Below are 16,416 nucleotides of genomic sequence, written 5' to 3'. Positions count from 1 at the left end.
ATGTGTCAAAGGCAAAACTTGAATCCAGGTTTTCTTGACTCCAAAATTGGCCCTTTCTCTACCCCATCATGCTACTTCTCATGAGAATTCCAAGCATAGGGAACAGTAAGTGGAAATTCACCAAGTTGGGGGATAGATAATCTTGTACAAGGACCAGAAAAGAGGCCAGTGTCACTGGATCATAGTTATACATATTATAAAGCTATAAAGAACAAGCCTGTTCCATCTTCTATGTGATAAGCCTTCAGATAAAGTCATGGTGATGTCCCTCCCAAGGCTTCTTTCCTCCAGGCTGAGGGTCACCACTTCTTTCAATCACTTCTCATAGGGAAGGGTTTTGAGTCCTTTTCTGCTGGTCACCCGTTTCTTAATGTGATCTAGTTTATCAAGGTTCCTGCTGAAATGTGGCATTCGGAACTGGATTCAACACTTTAGATGTGGTCTGGCTAGAGAAAAGTATAGCAGGACTATTATATACAGCTATATCTAGGATAGAATGATCAGGGATTTGGAACCAGGGTACCACATTTAAAAGGCATTGATTGGGTAATGCTTGTAATGCTTCAGCTTAATTTCATTAGGTTGGAAAATGCTTAATGTTGAAATTACATCCAAAAATGCAAATTGGCAACTCTCTAAGACCATAAGTTACAGAGAGTTAACAAGTTGCAAATGGCCTTAGCCACATAGAGATTACATAATTTGGCCATGGTCACACAGCCCAAGTGTGTCAGAGACAGAATTTGACCCATATTTTCCTGACTCTAAGACCATACATCTATCCCCCATATCACACTGCTTCTTAGCCAGAATATCAAATTTATAAGAAAATACTACCAGATGCTAGGCTGGGGTCAACTTTTTCCCTATCTTGTCCTATCCCTTCACCCTGCGTCCCTAGTAGCAGCCTTATACTTATGTCCTAGAGCTTCTGACTCTACCATAGACCAGTGTCTTACCTCCTTCCTGCCTCTCCCTATTTACCTGAGGCATGCTTTGCATCAGTTTTCTTGACTGTGGTTCACGGTGACTACCCTATGTGGAAAAATTCTAGTTATAGCTTTGTTACCACATCTCCACCACCATGTTTGTTGTCTGAACATAATACTTATATTAAGGAGGGAACGGTTTGCATGAGCTTTCAGGGTAGCCACATTATACTGTATAAACTAAAACCCTGTGACCTTTTCTCATGAACTACTGTCCCACCACTGTCTACCCTTATCATCCATCTGTGCAGCCATCTTTGTGGTTAATCCATTTCTTGTTCAGTTGTCTTTCTTTTCCCTAGTCATTGGCTTTCAAAACCAACACGTTTATGTACTCTGTGGTTAATGGTTTCACACTGCTTTCTTGCCTCATTGACATTTAGCAAAACACATGGCTAATGAACTAATAGGAGTAAGGATGGATAGAAAAAAAAAAGCTCAGAAAGCGAGATTCTATTGATTGGGATGGCGACCGTTCTTGGGAAGGAAGCGGCACTAAATGTAGACAAATTGATGTGTCCATGCATATCAGTCACTTAGGCTGCATTACTGACCTTGCTGGAAGCTAAATTAATGATGAATTAAATCAGCCAAAACCTCTATGGGATAACATATATTACATTTGAGCAAACAGCAGAAACAACACAAGTATTCATACATGCACACATACACATATACATGGAAAACCTGATAAAAATAAACAGAAAATTAAAGACATGTAGCCATCATCAGGAGATTTGCATAGCTCCAAAGACTGGAAAAATGAGCCATAAGCATGCTGACTGACACAAGTATCACCATCCCTGAACAATAAACATTATGCACCCTCTGTGCAAAGTACTATGAACTCAATACTTTCAGCTAAGATACGACCCCTATCTTTGAAGTAGTTAGCAGACTAATAGGGGATAAAACACCAACACAGGCAATGATAATAAGCAGTTTTGCTTAATAAATTAGGGAGTGACAGAACAAAATGCAATTGTGTATGAATTCTGAGGAGTAAGGTCTTTACTGAGCAAGAAAGATCCAGGAAGATTTGCTAGAAAAGTTAGCATTTGAAGTGAACTTTAAAGAATGAGGAAGAATTTACAAGGTGAAGACAAAGAGAGGGGTATTCTAGGGATAGAATCCTGAGGTCACAGTGAGCTATAGATTCTTCAAAAAAGGGAAGGTCATTGAAGGAGGGTGATAGAGGAGTGGTCAGGTAGTAGCAGGAGAGAGTAGGGAGGGTGTGCAGCCATTCTCCTGGCCTGTTGAGGCAGGGAACTTGGAGAACGTTTTGTCCTCAGTAGAAAGGATTGCTTCGTATGTTGTGGGTTCAGAATATAGACAAAATAAATATGATGAAATTTTGAGATGGAGGACTCCAGAAGCTGGAGGATCAGGAAAAGCTCCAAGTAAAAGGTACAGTTACCCTAGTCCCATCTTATCTCCCTGTAGAAGCAGCAATCATGGCTCTGTATCAGTTATTTGCTCTTCAGGGAGCCACACAGGGCAGGGCAATTGGAGTTAAGTGACTTGCCCAAGGTCACACAGTTAGTATGTGTGTCAAGTGTCTGAAGCTGGATTTGAACTCAAGTCCTCCTGACTCCAGGGCCAGTGCTCTACTCATTTCACCACCTAGCTGCCTCCACACACCATCATTTCTGATGATAGGTCTACACTTACTGCACTTGAGTTTAAGGGACTTGTAGACAGGAGTCTTATCTAAGCTGCCACCTTTACTCTCCATCAGCCTTACACAAACATTCAGCCTGAAAGAATAGCGCAGGTAAAGATGGTCTGAAGAGCTTAGAGGAGACTGACCAACAAGACTTGGCAGGTTTCTCATTGCTCAGCATGTCACCTCATATTGAACGGCAGGATTTGGACCCATCTATAAGGCAACTTCTCAAGTCATGCCTCAACCTTCCCCATTCATACTTTGAGAAGAAATGCAAGACAATAAGAACACATTCAGAATACTTTTCCATCTGCCCCTACTCTTTGCTCATGCTGACTACAAGAGTTCTTCTTTGCTAATATAAGATCAAACTCAAAGCCTTCACCCTTTGGAGAGGCTTATATATATGAAAGATAGGAATGTGGTCAAGTGAGGAAATAACCTTGACCTCTGAGATTAACTGCGTGTGTGTGTGTGAGAGTGTGCACGCGTGCGCGCGCGCACACACACACAGACACCTTTTCCAACAACCATCCATTCAACCACATGGGAGAGTAAAAGGAGTTTTAGATTTGAGGAACTGAGCAAAGTTAGAGACAGCTAGGTGATGAGGTGGGGAGACAATCAACTTCAGAGGTTGCTGGACTTAGAGTCGGGAGGACAAACGTTTTAACACTGGGCCAGTCACTTAACTCCTCTAGGTCTCAGTTCTGTAAAATCAGAAGGCTGGACTCAATGGCCTTTATTTCCAATTCTAAATCTATGATCCTAATGTAGGGGTGGAGGTTGAATCTGTTCCATTTTAGCACTGATCCCTTAACTAGGTAAAAAACGAAAACAAAAAAAGTCATTAAAAAATCTATGTGTGTATGTGTATATATATATATATGTATATACATATATATATACATACATACATATATATATATATATATATATATATATATAGAGAGAGAGAGAGAGAGAGAGAGAGAGAGAGAGAGAGAGAGAGAAGGAGAGAGCAGACACAGGGTGAGTTGAAGATGAAGGGAAGATATCTAAAAGAAATAAAATCAAATTAAGGGATGAGAGAGGAACATACTGAGAGAGGGAGATAAGGAGAGATAGAATGGGATAGATTATCTCCCATAAAGGTGGCAAGAGGAAGCAGTTCTGTGGGAGGAGGGGAGAGGGCGGATGAGGGGGGAATGAGTGAACATTGCTCTCATCAGATTTGGCCTAAGGAGGGAATACCATACGTACCCAATTGGGAATCTTACCCCACAGGAAAGAAGAGGGAAGAAGATAAAAAAATGGGGGGATGATGGAGGGGAGGGCAGATGGGGGTGGAGGTAGTCAAAAACAAACACTTTCGAAAGGGGACAGGATCAAGGGAGAAAATTGGATAAAGGGGGATAGGTTAGGAAGGAGCAAAATATAGTTAGTCTTTCACAACATGAGTATTGTGGAAGGGTTATACATAATGATACACATATGGCCTAGGTTGAATTGCTTGACTTCTTAGGGAGGGTGGGTGGGAAGGGAAGAGGGGAGAGAATTTGGAACTCAAAGTTTTAAAAACAGATGTTCAAAAACAAACAAAAATGTTTTTGCATGCAACAAGAAAATAAGATACACAGGCAATGGGGCATAAAAATTTATCTTGCCCTACAAGAAAGGAAGGGAAAAGGGGATGGGAAGGGAGTGGGGTGACAGAGGAGAACGCTGACTGGGGAACAGGGCAACCAGAATATATGCCATCTTGGAGTGGGGGGGAGAGTAGAAATGGGGAGAAAATTTGTAATCCAAACTCTTGTGAAAATCAATGCTGAAAACTAAATATGTGAAATAAATTTAAAATAAAATTTAAAAAAAAAGTCATTAAAAAATGAATCAAATAATCAGAAGTGAGTGTGGCCAAGGCCTGCATACTTTCTTGAATGAGTCAAAGTTGTCTTTGTGAGAGTTGGAGGTCCTACCCTAAGAAATTTGTGAAAGGAATAAGTTTCAGAACTGAAAGGAGATGTTCTGAAACTACTTTTCTTACTATGTTATTTATTAAATGCCTTAGCTTCAAACTTTAACTGGATTCAGAACAAGTATGGCATTTCCAACACACCTTTGAGAAGGAAAGAAAAGACAGGGCTGTTGCCTTAGAGCAAAAGATTCAGTCTGGGGGAAGTCTCTAGAAAAGATAAGCTCTTTACCCAACTCTCCCTCCCGCTGCCTATCTATCCAGAGACACTAAGATATAACCTACTCTTTCTTTACCCAAGCATTTCCAGTAAACTGAATTTTCTGCAACTACAAAGAGGCAAGAAGTTAACTAGAGATAGGTATAAAAGTAAGGTTAGGCAAAGAGGCCAGCCTCTACCTAGGAGTCAGGAATTTCCCTATTTGAGGGTTCAGAGCAATTGCAATTGAACTGAAAATGTCCTACAGGGGACCTTAGAGACTTGGGCTTAATATGAACAGGGTGTTCCACGATGCCCAGAGTAGATCCTTCATATATGATAACTAGATTTAGTCTATCCTTCAAAAATTAAAATCAACAGGTACAGGGAAAGTTTACCAAATAATAAGGAAAAGTCTCCTTCAGATACTCAAGTCCTTGGACCAGGATGTGATGTCCAGTTCAAAAGAGAGGGGAGCCTGAGGGTTCTAGCAACTTAGCAAAAAGTGTCTTTTTTTCTCTATTCTAAAGAACTTGGTGCCTGAGGAAAAGAATTTGTTGCCGTAGAAGAGAAGCCTTGTATATAAGACTCTGAAAGAGACAAAACAATTCACTCCTCAAGGAAAAAAGCCAAAAAGTTCTGGGATGTTTTTTCCCTTCTCCTAAGGGAAGCTATTGCTGATCCCATGGCAGAAGCAAGAAGGACTGTTTTTCTAAAATATCTGAAAAAAAAAAGAAAAGCCTTTGGTCTCTGAACTGAAAGAGTATGGCAAAGTCCACTGTCCTCATGAAAAAGTCAAACACACCCTATGACCTCAATTGTTGAGACACTGCTGCCCCTTGTTCCAGATCCTAAAGGCCTATAGCCAAGACCTTTTGCTGAAGCCAGATGCTGGAAGCCCGACATTCCAGAGTCATGTATGTGTCCGCTAGAACTGCGCCTGGAGGCATCACTCAGAGACTGTGACTAGGAAACCGTTAGCCAGTAGAGGCAATGAAACCTGCATCTGGAAAAGAGACTTGCAAAAGATTGTCCCATGGGGAGCAAGTGAGGACATTATCAGGAGATATCTCTAGTCCTGCAGAATCAGATTGTGATCTTTCCCCTTACTTGTGCACCCTAACCGCATGCTTCTCCTATGTGTGCCTTCCCCATTGATGGGATGCATATTTATGGGAGACTGTACCACCAGTTTATGAGGGAAATGTTTTATTGCCACTTTTCTTACTATGTTATTTTATTAAATGCCTTAGCTTCAAACTTTAATTGTGTCTTTACTCAGCTGACAATTAAAGATAGATAAACTTGTTAAGGACTCATGAGCTACGGCTTTGAGTGAATATGGACCTGTGGAGTACCTTGAGCCACTTTTAGCCTTCTCTAAGGGACCCACTCCATGAGTTGAAGGATGCCCTCGATGTGCTATGCTAGCAATTAAGGAGTTAGACCAAGAATCATTCCTTTACTATAGTTGATTCCATAGGTTGTGCCTAACATGATCTTAAAGGCAAAAATGTATATATCCCATATCACCATGCTGATCAGCTGTTAAACATGTTCCTCCCTGGATGACATGATAACAGCATAACCATCAGAAGCATCTCCTCTAGGGTCATCTGGCACTGATCTTTCTGTTACACCTCCAGAGACACAAAGTAAAGGAAGTTATACTTCCATGTACCACACAGGTGTTGAATCAGAGTCATGTGGTTATTTCATCTTCTTGTTAAAAGATGATACTAGCTATAAGGATAGAACAGCGCTAGGTGGCGCCATAGTGCATACAGCACCGGGCCTGGCTTCAAGAAGACTCATCTTTCTGAGTTCAAGTCTGGCCTCAGACACTCACTAGCTGTGTGACCCTGGGCAAGTCACTTAACTTCTCTTTGCCTTAATCCGCTGGAGTATCAAATGGCAAACCACTCCGGTATCTGTGCCAAGAAAACCCCATGATGGTGTGGTCCATGGAGTCACAGACAGTCAGACATGACTGAATAACATAGGATGGAGCACATTTTGTATGCTAGGAGGTATTGTGGTGCTTTTCATTCCCTCTGCATTCCTTAGTGCTTATCCTTTTATTGTGATTTCTAGGGTGCTTTTGCACCAAGTTTAGGCATTCTGAAAGCCTGTTTAAGGATACGTGACACAATAGTTAGATACTTGCAGGAAAAGCCTTTTCAAATTGGTCTATACCATTTGCACTCAAAGGTTTGCTCTTTATCTCCATTTCTATGCTTCTTGGTTAGTTGGATTGAACTCATTTGGCATTAGGGTTAATGAGGCAAGGTTCAGAGACAATCCTCACAGGAGGCAATTAGTTTTACAATAAGAAAAAAAAATCCACTTCTCTTTTACCTGTGGGACCCTTAAGCCCAGAAAGAAAATTTTACAGATACATGCAGTGAAGTCACAAGGGAAGTTAGGTGAAAGAGCATGAATGTCCCTGTGTGTACCTGTCATTAATAGAAAGTTACTCAAAATGATGGTAAATCACCAGCTGCATTCTTTCATTAGGAGGATTTACTTCAATTCTTTACTAGATGTGTGTTCTCATTAAAAATGTAGTCCATCCACACATTCTCTCCATGTGCAAATCATGCCCTCCAATAAGCATTCATAGAGGAATTACCCATTGCCCTAAAGAATTTAATCTTCACTTACCTGTGTACATGTTTTTCATCCCTCTCCCCCAAATAAAAGGCAAGCTCTTTGAGGCCAGGGACTGGTTTCGTTGTTGTCTTTGCATCCCTAACACATAGTAGGTGACAAGTAAATGCTTCCTGAATTGGTTTGAATTCGACTAGATTCCAGGATATATCATTAAAGAGATAGTTGGTTAGCATCTAGAAATGGAAGGACTAATTACAAAGAGCCAACAAGGCTCCATCAAGAACAAGCCATGCCAGACTTACCTCGTTTCCTTTTTTGATAGGATTACTAAGGATGTAGTAGCACATGAGGAGGAGGCTATGGACATGTTACCCAGACTGATTAAAAAATTCATATTATTTTGGTGGAGAAGATGGAAAGATTTGGATCAGGCAATAACACAATCAGATGGATTCAGAATTGGGTGTTAGTGGTCCCAGGTCCAGAACCAAGAGCAATGTTTGGAAGTTATAAAAAGGCAAACTGGTGGTGTTTCCAATCCTTTGAGATCATCCTGCAGAAAGTGGACAACTACTTGCTGCACATGTTAGAGTCGGTCATTGCTGTTCAGACATTTTCAGCACGTCCAATTCTTTATGACCCCATTTGGGTTAAATGAGGTGGCAAATTTGACTTCAGTCTTTGTAAATTTGCTCTTGTATTGCTGGTGTTGATATAATTCTCATGGACAAAAAAAGCAAGGTAGCTTAGAAGTCAGAGATAGTGGAACGGCAATAAGAAAACACAAGAAATAAGAGAAAAGAAGGCTATTAGAAAATTGAATCTTGAATTTGAAATGAAGGCTCTGCATTGATTTGAGTTGAGTTATCCATAAACTTGTCCATTCAGCTAATATTTATTGACCACCTGCTAGTTACAAGGCCATGCACATGACAGAAATGATGGAACAACAAAGATTTAGATGAAAAAATGAACGAGACACAAAGACCAGCTGTTGTATATTCTGAAACACCAGAATGATTTATTATTTACAGTCAGAAAACATCTGTTGTGGTTGTTCAGTCACTTTTCATTCATGTCCAACTCTTCATGACCCCATTCGGGGTTTTCTTGGCAAACATATTGGAGGGGTTTGCCATTTTCTTCCCCAGCTCATTTTACAGATGAGGAATCGAGGCAAACAGGGTTGAATGACTTGCCCAAGGTCACACAGCTAGTGAATGTCTGAGGCCAGATTTGAACTCAAGAATATGAGTCTTTCTGACTCCAGGCCTGGCACTCTATCCACTGTGCCACCTTGCATAAAGAAATATATTTTGGAAACAAAGTTACTACTACTATGAGCAAGATAGATTTTCCATACAAAAGATCATAAATTTAGAACTGAAGGGAGCATAGATAGAGGTCATCCAGTATGACTTTCTTATTTTACAGAGGAGGATACTGAGAACAAAAGTGGCAAAGGGACTTGCGTAGGGTGACACTAATAGCAAGAAGGATAAATTGATTATTAATTATCTGGAAACTCTGTCTCTTGAGGTTTCATTCACTACAGCTTCCTCTGTGATACATTGCCTTTCATGATTTGAGGTTGTTACCATTCCTTATATGAACACGTTGAAGAGGTCTTTGTTGTCAGTCCCATTTTATAGATGGGGAACACTGGGGTAGAAAGATTAAAAGATCAGCTCAAAGTTGCAGGACCACTCAGGATTAGAGGCAGAGATAGAACCTGACTTTCTTTCAATGAATCAATGATGAGTTATAACTTAGCCACCCAACAGAGCCTAAGAGTCACTATCGCACTTATTCCTTCCTAGTCATTTCTGGGTTATGAAGAAAGTAAGAACCTGATTTAACGACAGTTCTTATCAGCTGGATCTTTGGGTTATTACCTTAATTTCTTCAACTAAAGCATTTGTGCAAAAACCTATGATTTTGAAAGGTATAACTAGGAGGAAAGAATGCAATGAATAAAGCTAGGATGAAAAATGTGGTATCCTTGCTCTCCTAAAGCATTAGATTCCAAAGGTGACAAGAGGGCTCTTCCTGTTCATTTGGGAAAAGTAAGTGTTTATATTTGCCATTTTCCCATGATAGACCATAAGGTCCTTGAGAGTAAGAATTGTTTCTTTTTTTTCTTTTTTTTTGCTCTTTTTCCCTCCCCACTTTTTGTCTCTATATCCCCAGCACCTACCTCAGTGCCAGGCATATAGTAACTATTTAATGAATATTTATTGATTTATTGATTACCATTAAATTACAGAACAGTGTAACAGTATGTAAGTAAGGTATGTGAAGGTAATGACAATCCTAAAAGAGACGTAATTGGAATTGATCAGCCCAACCTACAATGGCACCTTTCCATTTGTAGGTCCAAAGCTTTTTTATAAACAAATTCAGAAATTCTCTTCATGGATGGGACAGTGCAAACGACGGTCCAGTAAATAAGAATGAAAGGGTCTGGATGGTGTTTGGTGTCTAATCTGCATATTGATGAAGGGAAACCAGGTTGTTGCTGTTGTATGGAGATTATTGTGGTTGAATCCGGTAACAGAGGCAAGCAGAGCCTGACAGCATGAACTGCTCAGAGAGTCTTTTGATGTCTGTATAGAGCCAGAGATGGATATGGAGAAGCAGACCACCTCTATCTGAGAACTGGAAGGTGTCATCGTTATCAGAATGCACTATCATCACTTATAGAGGGCTATAAGGTAAAGCACTTTACCTCTGTTATCTTATTTAATCCTCACAGCAAACCTTTGAGGGTTGTTGTGAGGATTAAATTGCTATTCCAATTTTACAGATGAAGAAACTGAGACTGGCAGCATTTAATGACTCTTCTAGGGTCACAGAGCTAAGAAGTGACTGATACAGGGGCTGAACTCAGGTCTTCCTGACTCTAAATCCAGGCTGTATCTACTGTGCCTTTAGATGCACCATAGTCACCATCATCATCATCATCGTCATCATCATCGTCATCATCATCATCACTAATTTTCACTACTGATCAGTCCCCAGTAGCTATGCGACCCTTAGGAAGATCGCATCTTCTCATTCAGCCTGTTTTCCCCTTCTGTGAAATTAAGGAGTTGAGTTTTTAATTGTAAATATTGGTAACTCTAATTTCTCAATGTAATTTTTTAATCTTCTTTCACGTAAACCTTCTGTCTCACAGAACAGAGGACTACTGAGCAATCGCACCATGGCCCTGAACTTCCAGCCCTCTTATTGGTGGCTGGTCAGCATTCTGTTCTTTCCTCCTCCTTATGCCCCTTTTATGTTTGTGTTTTTGTGTCCACTTTAGGGATTTATTCCACTCCAAGGGAATCAGGTGACTGAGCTCCTTCCCAATCCTGAGGAACCAGGGAAGCACCTCTTTGAAATTACCCCAGGTAGGCCAGTGGTTGTTTCATCTTTTCTCTACATTCAGACAGGTCAGGAGTTGTGAGTCCACAGAGAAGAGCCCTGTGATGTCAGGGTTTAAACAGTACATGTGATCTCTTTTGAATTACCTCTGATCTGGAATTTCTGGTTACAAGAATAATTCAGCATCTCACATTGTATTTATCCAGCACCAGCATGTGTTTGAAAATTTTAAAAAATTGTCACTCATTTCAGCATATACCTAGTTAATTAGTTCCCACCTATAAGGTGGGATCTCAGGGTTGTTTCATTTATGGTGTTACCATCAAAAATAAAGAAGACAAAGAGAAACAAAATAAAATGTCCCTATCCTAACCCCTAAGGAGCATGCCATAAGGGTGAGGTACTTCTAATAGGTCTGTAGTTTCGGTTTTTACTGGACCTGAGGACACAGTCACCACAAACTCCTCTCCACTAATGTTGATGTTGCCTAGACTCTGGTATAACATATCACCCTAGTCATAACTAACAAGGCTTGTGTATTGGCATAGTTCTCCTGGCTGCCTTCCCAGAATTTGTTTCATTAATTAACATTCAGAGAGAGAGAGACAGAGAGAGAGACAGAGAGAGAGCAGGGTCAACATCCATCCCAGGAACCCAAATCACCTCTTTTGACCACAAACTACCTCTGCCACCTCCACCATGGTCCTCTGGCAAATTTCTCTCAATCTCCCCAATCTGTGCTACTGAGTCTATAGACTCACAAGGGGCCAGTCCCACATACACCAACAATGACTGAATTGACTTTCCAGATTTAAATACAGTAACTGATAGAGTCTTAGTAGAAAGGCCACTGTATTCTCTCAGCATTACAGTCATATCTGTTCCCTTCCAGCCTCTGAGTTGAGTTGCAGTCTCCTCAAGGGTGCTAACACAAGATGAGCCATTATAACAGCTTCTTGCCCCTTTGATAAAACTGGCTAATTTGAAGTTTAGCAAATGAGAATTGCACAAGGATAGAGAAAAGCCACCAAAAATCTCACTTATTTTGAGTTGTGAAAAAAAACAGGGAATTTCAAATGTGAGGTTAATTTTTAAAAATCTATTATTTTTGACATTAATATTTTAAAAATAAATTAATTTTTAAAGTTCCTTCAAGTTCAGAGTGATTAGCATAATTGTTTTTGAATTCAACAAAAGCATTTTCTTTTTAAGTGGATTCCACAGTGGCTTATAACCTGAATAAAACTCTTCTCTGCACTTGGGAAGGTGTAATTTGCCTTCCAAGTAAGCCAGTTTCTTCAAACAGGTAATAATATATCTAACCTTTATTTGTACCCCCATTCTAATTAAAAATCTTCACTCTTCAGTATCTATCAATCAATAAACTTTTAATCCATAATCACTTATTAAGTGTCTACTATGTGTCAGGCACTGTGCTGGGGATACGAAATAGTCCCTGCCCTCAAGGAGCTTACAATCTAATGGGGGTGCAATATACAAACAAATCTATAGAAAGCAAGCTATATACAAATTAAATAGCAAATTTGTGTAAGTCAGAATTGTGAGTCATTTTATTTTAGCAACTGGTATGAGGATTAGAAAGTACTGTTGCTTTTTCATCTCCTTCCTACGTCAATGGTCTGGATAATTCGATGACCTGAATTTTTAAAAGGATTATGTATCTTAAGGGGTTGCAGAAACCTAATTTAGCCCAGTATATTTTGTGTAGTCTCCCAATTGCCTGTAAGTAGTTAAACTGTTTTTGCTGTTAGACAAAAGTGTTTTAGAATTAAATCAGAAAAGGAGAGTAAATTTAATAGATCTAGGTAAAGAATAAAGCCTATCTGGTAAAATTCCATTTTAAAGGAAATCGATCAATAATGGAAAAGCAATTCACAATGATAGAACAGACTTTCTAGTCACAGAGGTATAAATGAGTATTTCACAAATGAGCAAAGTGAATTAGGGGCTAAAAAGAATTCTGGAACTAGTTGTAATCTCTTCAAGGAGATCAAAACAGTGCCTTTGGTGCCAGTGAAAGAAGGGGAGAAAGGATAAGGGAAAGATTCCTAAATTTGTGCATGCCAAAGGCTCCTTCAGGAGTGCTTCAATTCGATTCATGCAGGTTTTCAGAGTTTCTCCCTTCTTTCCATTTGTTTGCATAAACAAATCCTCCTGGAGAGTGCATATGCTGCTGATGAGGCTAATCTGAGAAACTGAGCATCCAAAACGTGTATATTACTTAAATCAATCTTTAAGGAACAAGGTAAATTTGTCTACCTGGCAGAATGCAGACTAGATATACATGTGCCTCATCTGGGCTATGCTTTCTTTCATCCAGGGGGCCTATAGGAACCTAGATTCTCTCTTTGCTACCCAAAACTAAGCCATAGTGGCTTAAAGAATATTTCTTTCTCTAATTGCTTGTCCCCACCTTTGGTCAAATGTCAAATCACAATAATAAAAGCTTCTGGATGTGGCTTAGAGATGCTGAAGTGTCCTCCATGGTGGAAGTTCTTTCTTCAATAGCAAAAAGGAAATTTAGCTTATAAACTCACCAATAAATAACACCAACTCATGGCTAATGTATACCATTTTTTGACATTCTTTTTCAGTATCAGTATGAGAAGGTGCAAACTCAAGTCATCAGATATAATTATACAAAAACTCAGAATTAAGCCTAATGCCCAACTATCATAATTAATCTTAAGTGTTTGATAACAGGCATTCCTCTATTCCCTTTAATCATTTTTTAACTGTTTTTATCGGTAATTGTTCTGTTTTACATAATGTTCAATATAAATGAAAATCATTTTTGGAAATAGATAGGGTACAAATTCCAATAAATAGGTAAATATTCCTTGACTTCATGAGGAGAACACTATCACCTTTGAGATGAAAATGTTAGCAAATTATAATCTTACACTTTGAAGTTCTTTATTTCTAAACACATAATACAGGCCTCCTAGCAGAGAGATATCAAAATGAGGATCTTAGGTGGGAAGTGATTTCCAAGAGAGAAAACTAGAGCAATCTGAATATATGCATATGGATATATGCATGTATATATAATACAAATTTGTGATGAAATGGTGATAATGCCCAAAAGAATAAGGGCTGCTTTTTTAAACCTAATAACCAAGAGCTTGGAGAAAAATTTTATCTAGCGAAAAAAGAATAAGTGAATGCTGACAAAGCATGGATCTAGAGAGCACAGTTTTTAATTGGCAGAGAGAGTTTGATCTGTGAGAGAAGAATGATTTATCAGCCGATAGATTCATTTTATGTTCTGGCCCTTGATTAATTCATTTCTGATGAGATCTCAGTTTGTAAAACACAGGAATATCTTTCTTTTGCAGCCTCTGATGACATGGCATTTCTTATTATGGGGGCCATGTTGGATCACATCTAAGGATTTAGTAAGAACTCCCAAAAGGATTTATAACACTAGGACCAATAATACAGAGTATAGTATCACATGACAGTAGCTGTGATAATGACAATAACAAAACCACAACAACTCAGTAAAGACAATAACTTACGCACATAGTGCTTTAAAGTTTGTGCAATATTTTACATTTATTACCTCATCAGAGCCTCTCAACAATTCCGTGGGATGGGTGATATGTTATTATCCCTACTTTACAAACGAAGAAATTATGACTCAAAGAAGAAACTTGACTTGTCTATTGCCACCCAGCTATGAAGTGTTGTCAGAATTTGGACCTTGATCTTCCTGCCTAGAAGACTATTCTACTCACTATACCATGTTGCTGCCTCAAGTATTGGGGGCTTGATAACAACTCTGTTTCATTGAAGTAACATCATCAGATGTTTAGGATTTGCCTTTATTTCATTCTGGTCCATTCCTAAGTTATTTCTTGGAATAGAAGGCCAAAGAAGTAAGGAAGGATGGCTTGACAATGTGTCAATGAGCCCTCTTGTGAGTCTTTAAGCAATCTGAAAAGACATGTGTGGTCTAAAGGAAACCCAAAGGACCTGATCTTGGCTCAGGTAGCTCTAGGGTGGCTGACTAATTCCTGGGTTGGTACTTTTGGTCCAGAGAACAAGATCAGTATTAGTTATAAATGTTCTTTGCATCTGCAACCAGACTACCCAAGAAGCCCCTGTGTGGAAATGAAAATCATGGTTAGTTTTGTTCTCTTAATGGAGAACCAAGATAGCACATTTTCTGAAGTATTTGGACCTTGAGAGTCTCAGCAGCCTAGGCAATGACAGAGACATGTACTAAAGAAATCTATATTGAAATAATAGGCTTGTCACTGTCTTTCTCACTCATCATGTTCACAATTCAACCCAAATATAAACTCTAACAGAAGTACTGGCACATAGTAAGTGCATAATATATGTCCATTAACTGAAAAGTAGCAAGCAGACTGGATTTGTAGTCAGGAGAGACCTGGGTATGAATCCTACTTCTTATTGGTTGCGAGCCAGTCATTTAATGTCCCTAATCTTTATTTTCCCCATCTGAAAAATGGGAATAATAATGGTTCTTCCATTACTCCAACAATATTGTTGTGAGAAGCAAATGGTATAATTGTAAATTACTTTAAAAACCTAAAGTATTCCACAAATGTTGATTATTAGTAATCATTTAAAATTATCATCAAGAAAAAGAGTCCCCTTACCCAATTAATGTTCATTTTCAGATACTTTTACTCACTGCTCTCAGGGAAATTCACAGAATCTACAGGCTTTGATACTAGTTTTCCCCATTTCATTGCCTCTTTAAATACTTCATAGTATTTCATTACCAAAGCTTCACCATTCCAGAAGAATCTGCCTTTTACAATAAGCATCAAAAAAGCAAGATAAGAAAGTCATGGCTAGACTCCAGTCTCAAAAGCATCTGAAGGTGTTAATGAATTGCAAGCTCATCATGAGTCAACAACGTGATATGATAGCCAAAAAAATGAATTTAATCTTAGGCTGTGGTAAGAAAGACATAGTGTTCAGGATAAAGGAGGGCCTTTTGTACTCTGCCTTGAATGCCTGATAAGATTACATCTGGATAATTGGGGTATATACTTGGTATTAATTCTAAGAAGGATGAGCTGGATAATAGTGTCAGGAGGAGGACAATCAGAATGATAACAGGTCTTGAAATCCATGTCATCGAATGACTTAGTTAAAGGAACTGGAGATGTTTAGCCTGGAGAAGACTTAGGAAAGGACATGGTCAATGCCTTTAAGTATTTAAGAAATGTTGTCATGTGGAAGAAGGACTGTGATGCTTAGCCACAGAGGCCAGAACCAGAAGCAGTGGGTGAAGGTGTTAGACAACCGAATTTAGGCAAGGGGAAACGTGCTGATGACCTCAGTGGTCTGAAAGTGTAAATGCCTGCAGCTGGAGATATAGTGACTTCCCCCTCTCTCACTAGAAGCTTTCAATAAAAAGCTGGATGACCATTCATCAGGGATTAGAGAAGGGATTCTTCTCCAGGTGTGGGTTAGAATAGATGGTAGCTCACTTCAAAAGTTGAGATTCTTATCTGAAGTTTCAGTGTTTAATGGTAGCTTAATTCTGGGCTGATGGCACATTTTGTGAGCAGTCAATGGTATTCTGTCATATAACCACTGACTGATCCATTTCCTTCACTGC

The 16,416-nt window shown here is 39.2% G+C and overlaps 1 protein-coding gene across 1 annotated transcript in view; it reads left to right on the top strand.

Annotated features, from left to right (window-relative positions):
- LOC118829547 (rho GTPase-activating protein 22-like) overlaps positions 1–13,416 on the top strand; it is an 86,689-nt gene extending 73,273 nt beyond the window's left edge. The window contains exons 3-4 of the mRNA XM_036736526.1: positions 10,729–10,816; positions 13,406–13,416. Of these exons, the coding sequence (XP_036592421.1) occupies positions 10,729–10,816; positions 13,406–13,416 (99 nt within the window). The remainder of the gene's footprint in view (positions 1–10,728; positions 10,817–13,405) is intronic.
- Positions 13,417–16,416: the final 3,000 nt, after the last annotated feature.

Source organism: Trichosurus vulpecula, chromosome 8 (assembly GCF_011100635.1).
Source record: "Trichosurus vulpecula isolate mTriVul1 chromosome 8, mTriVul1.pri, whole genome shotgun sequence".
In the NCBI taxonomy this organism is placed as follows: Eukaryota; Metazoa; Chordata; class Mammalia; order Diprotodontia; family Phalangeridae; genus Trichosurus; species Trichosurus vulpecula.
This window is presented reverse-complemented; position numbering and strand designations above follow the sequence as displayed.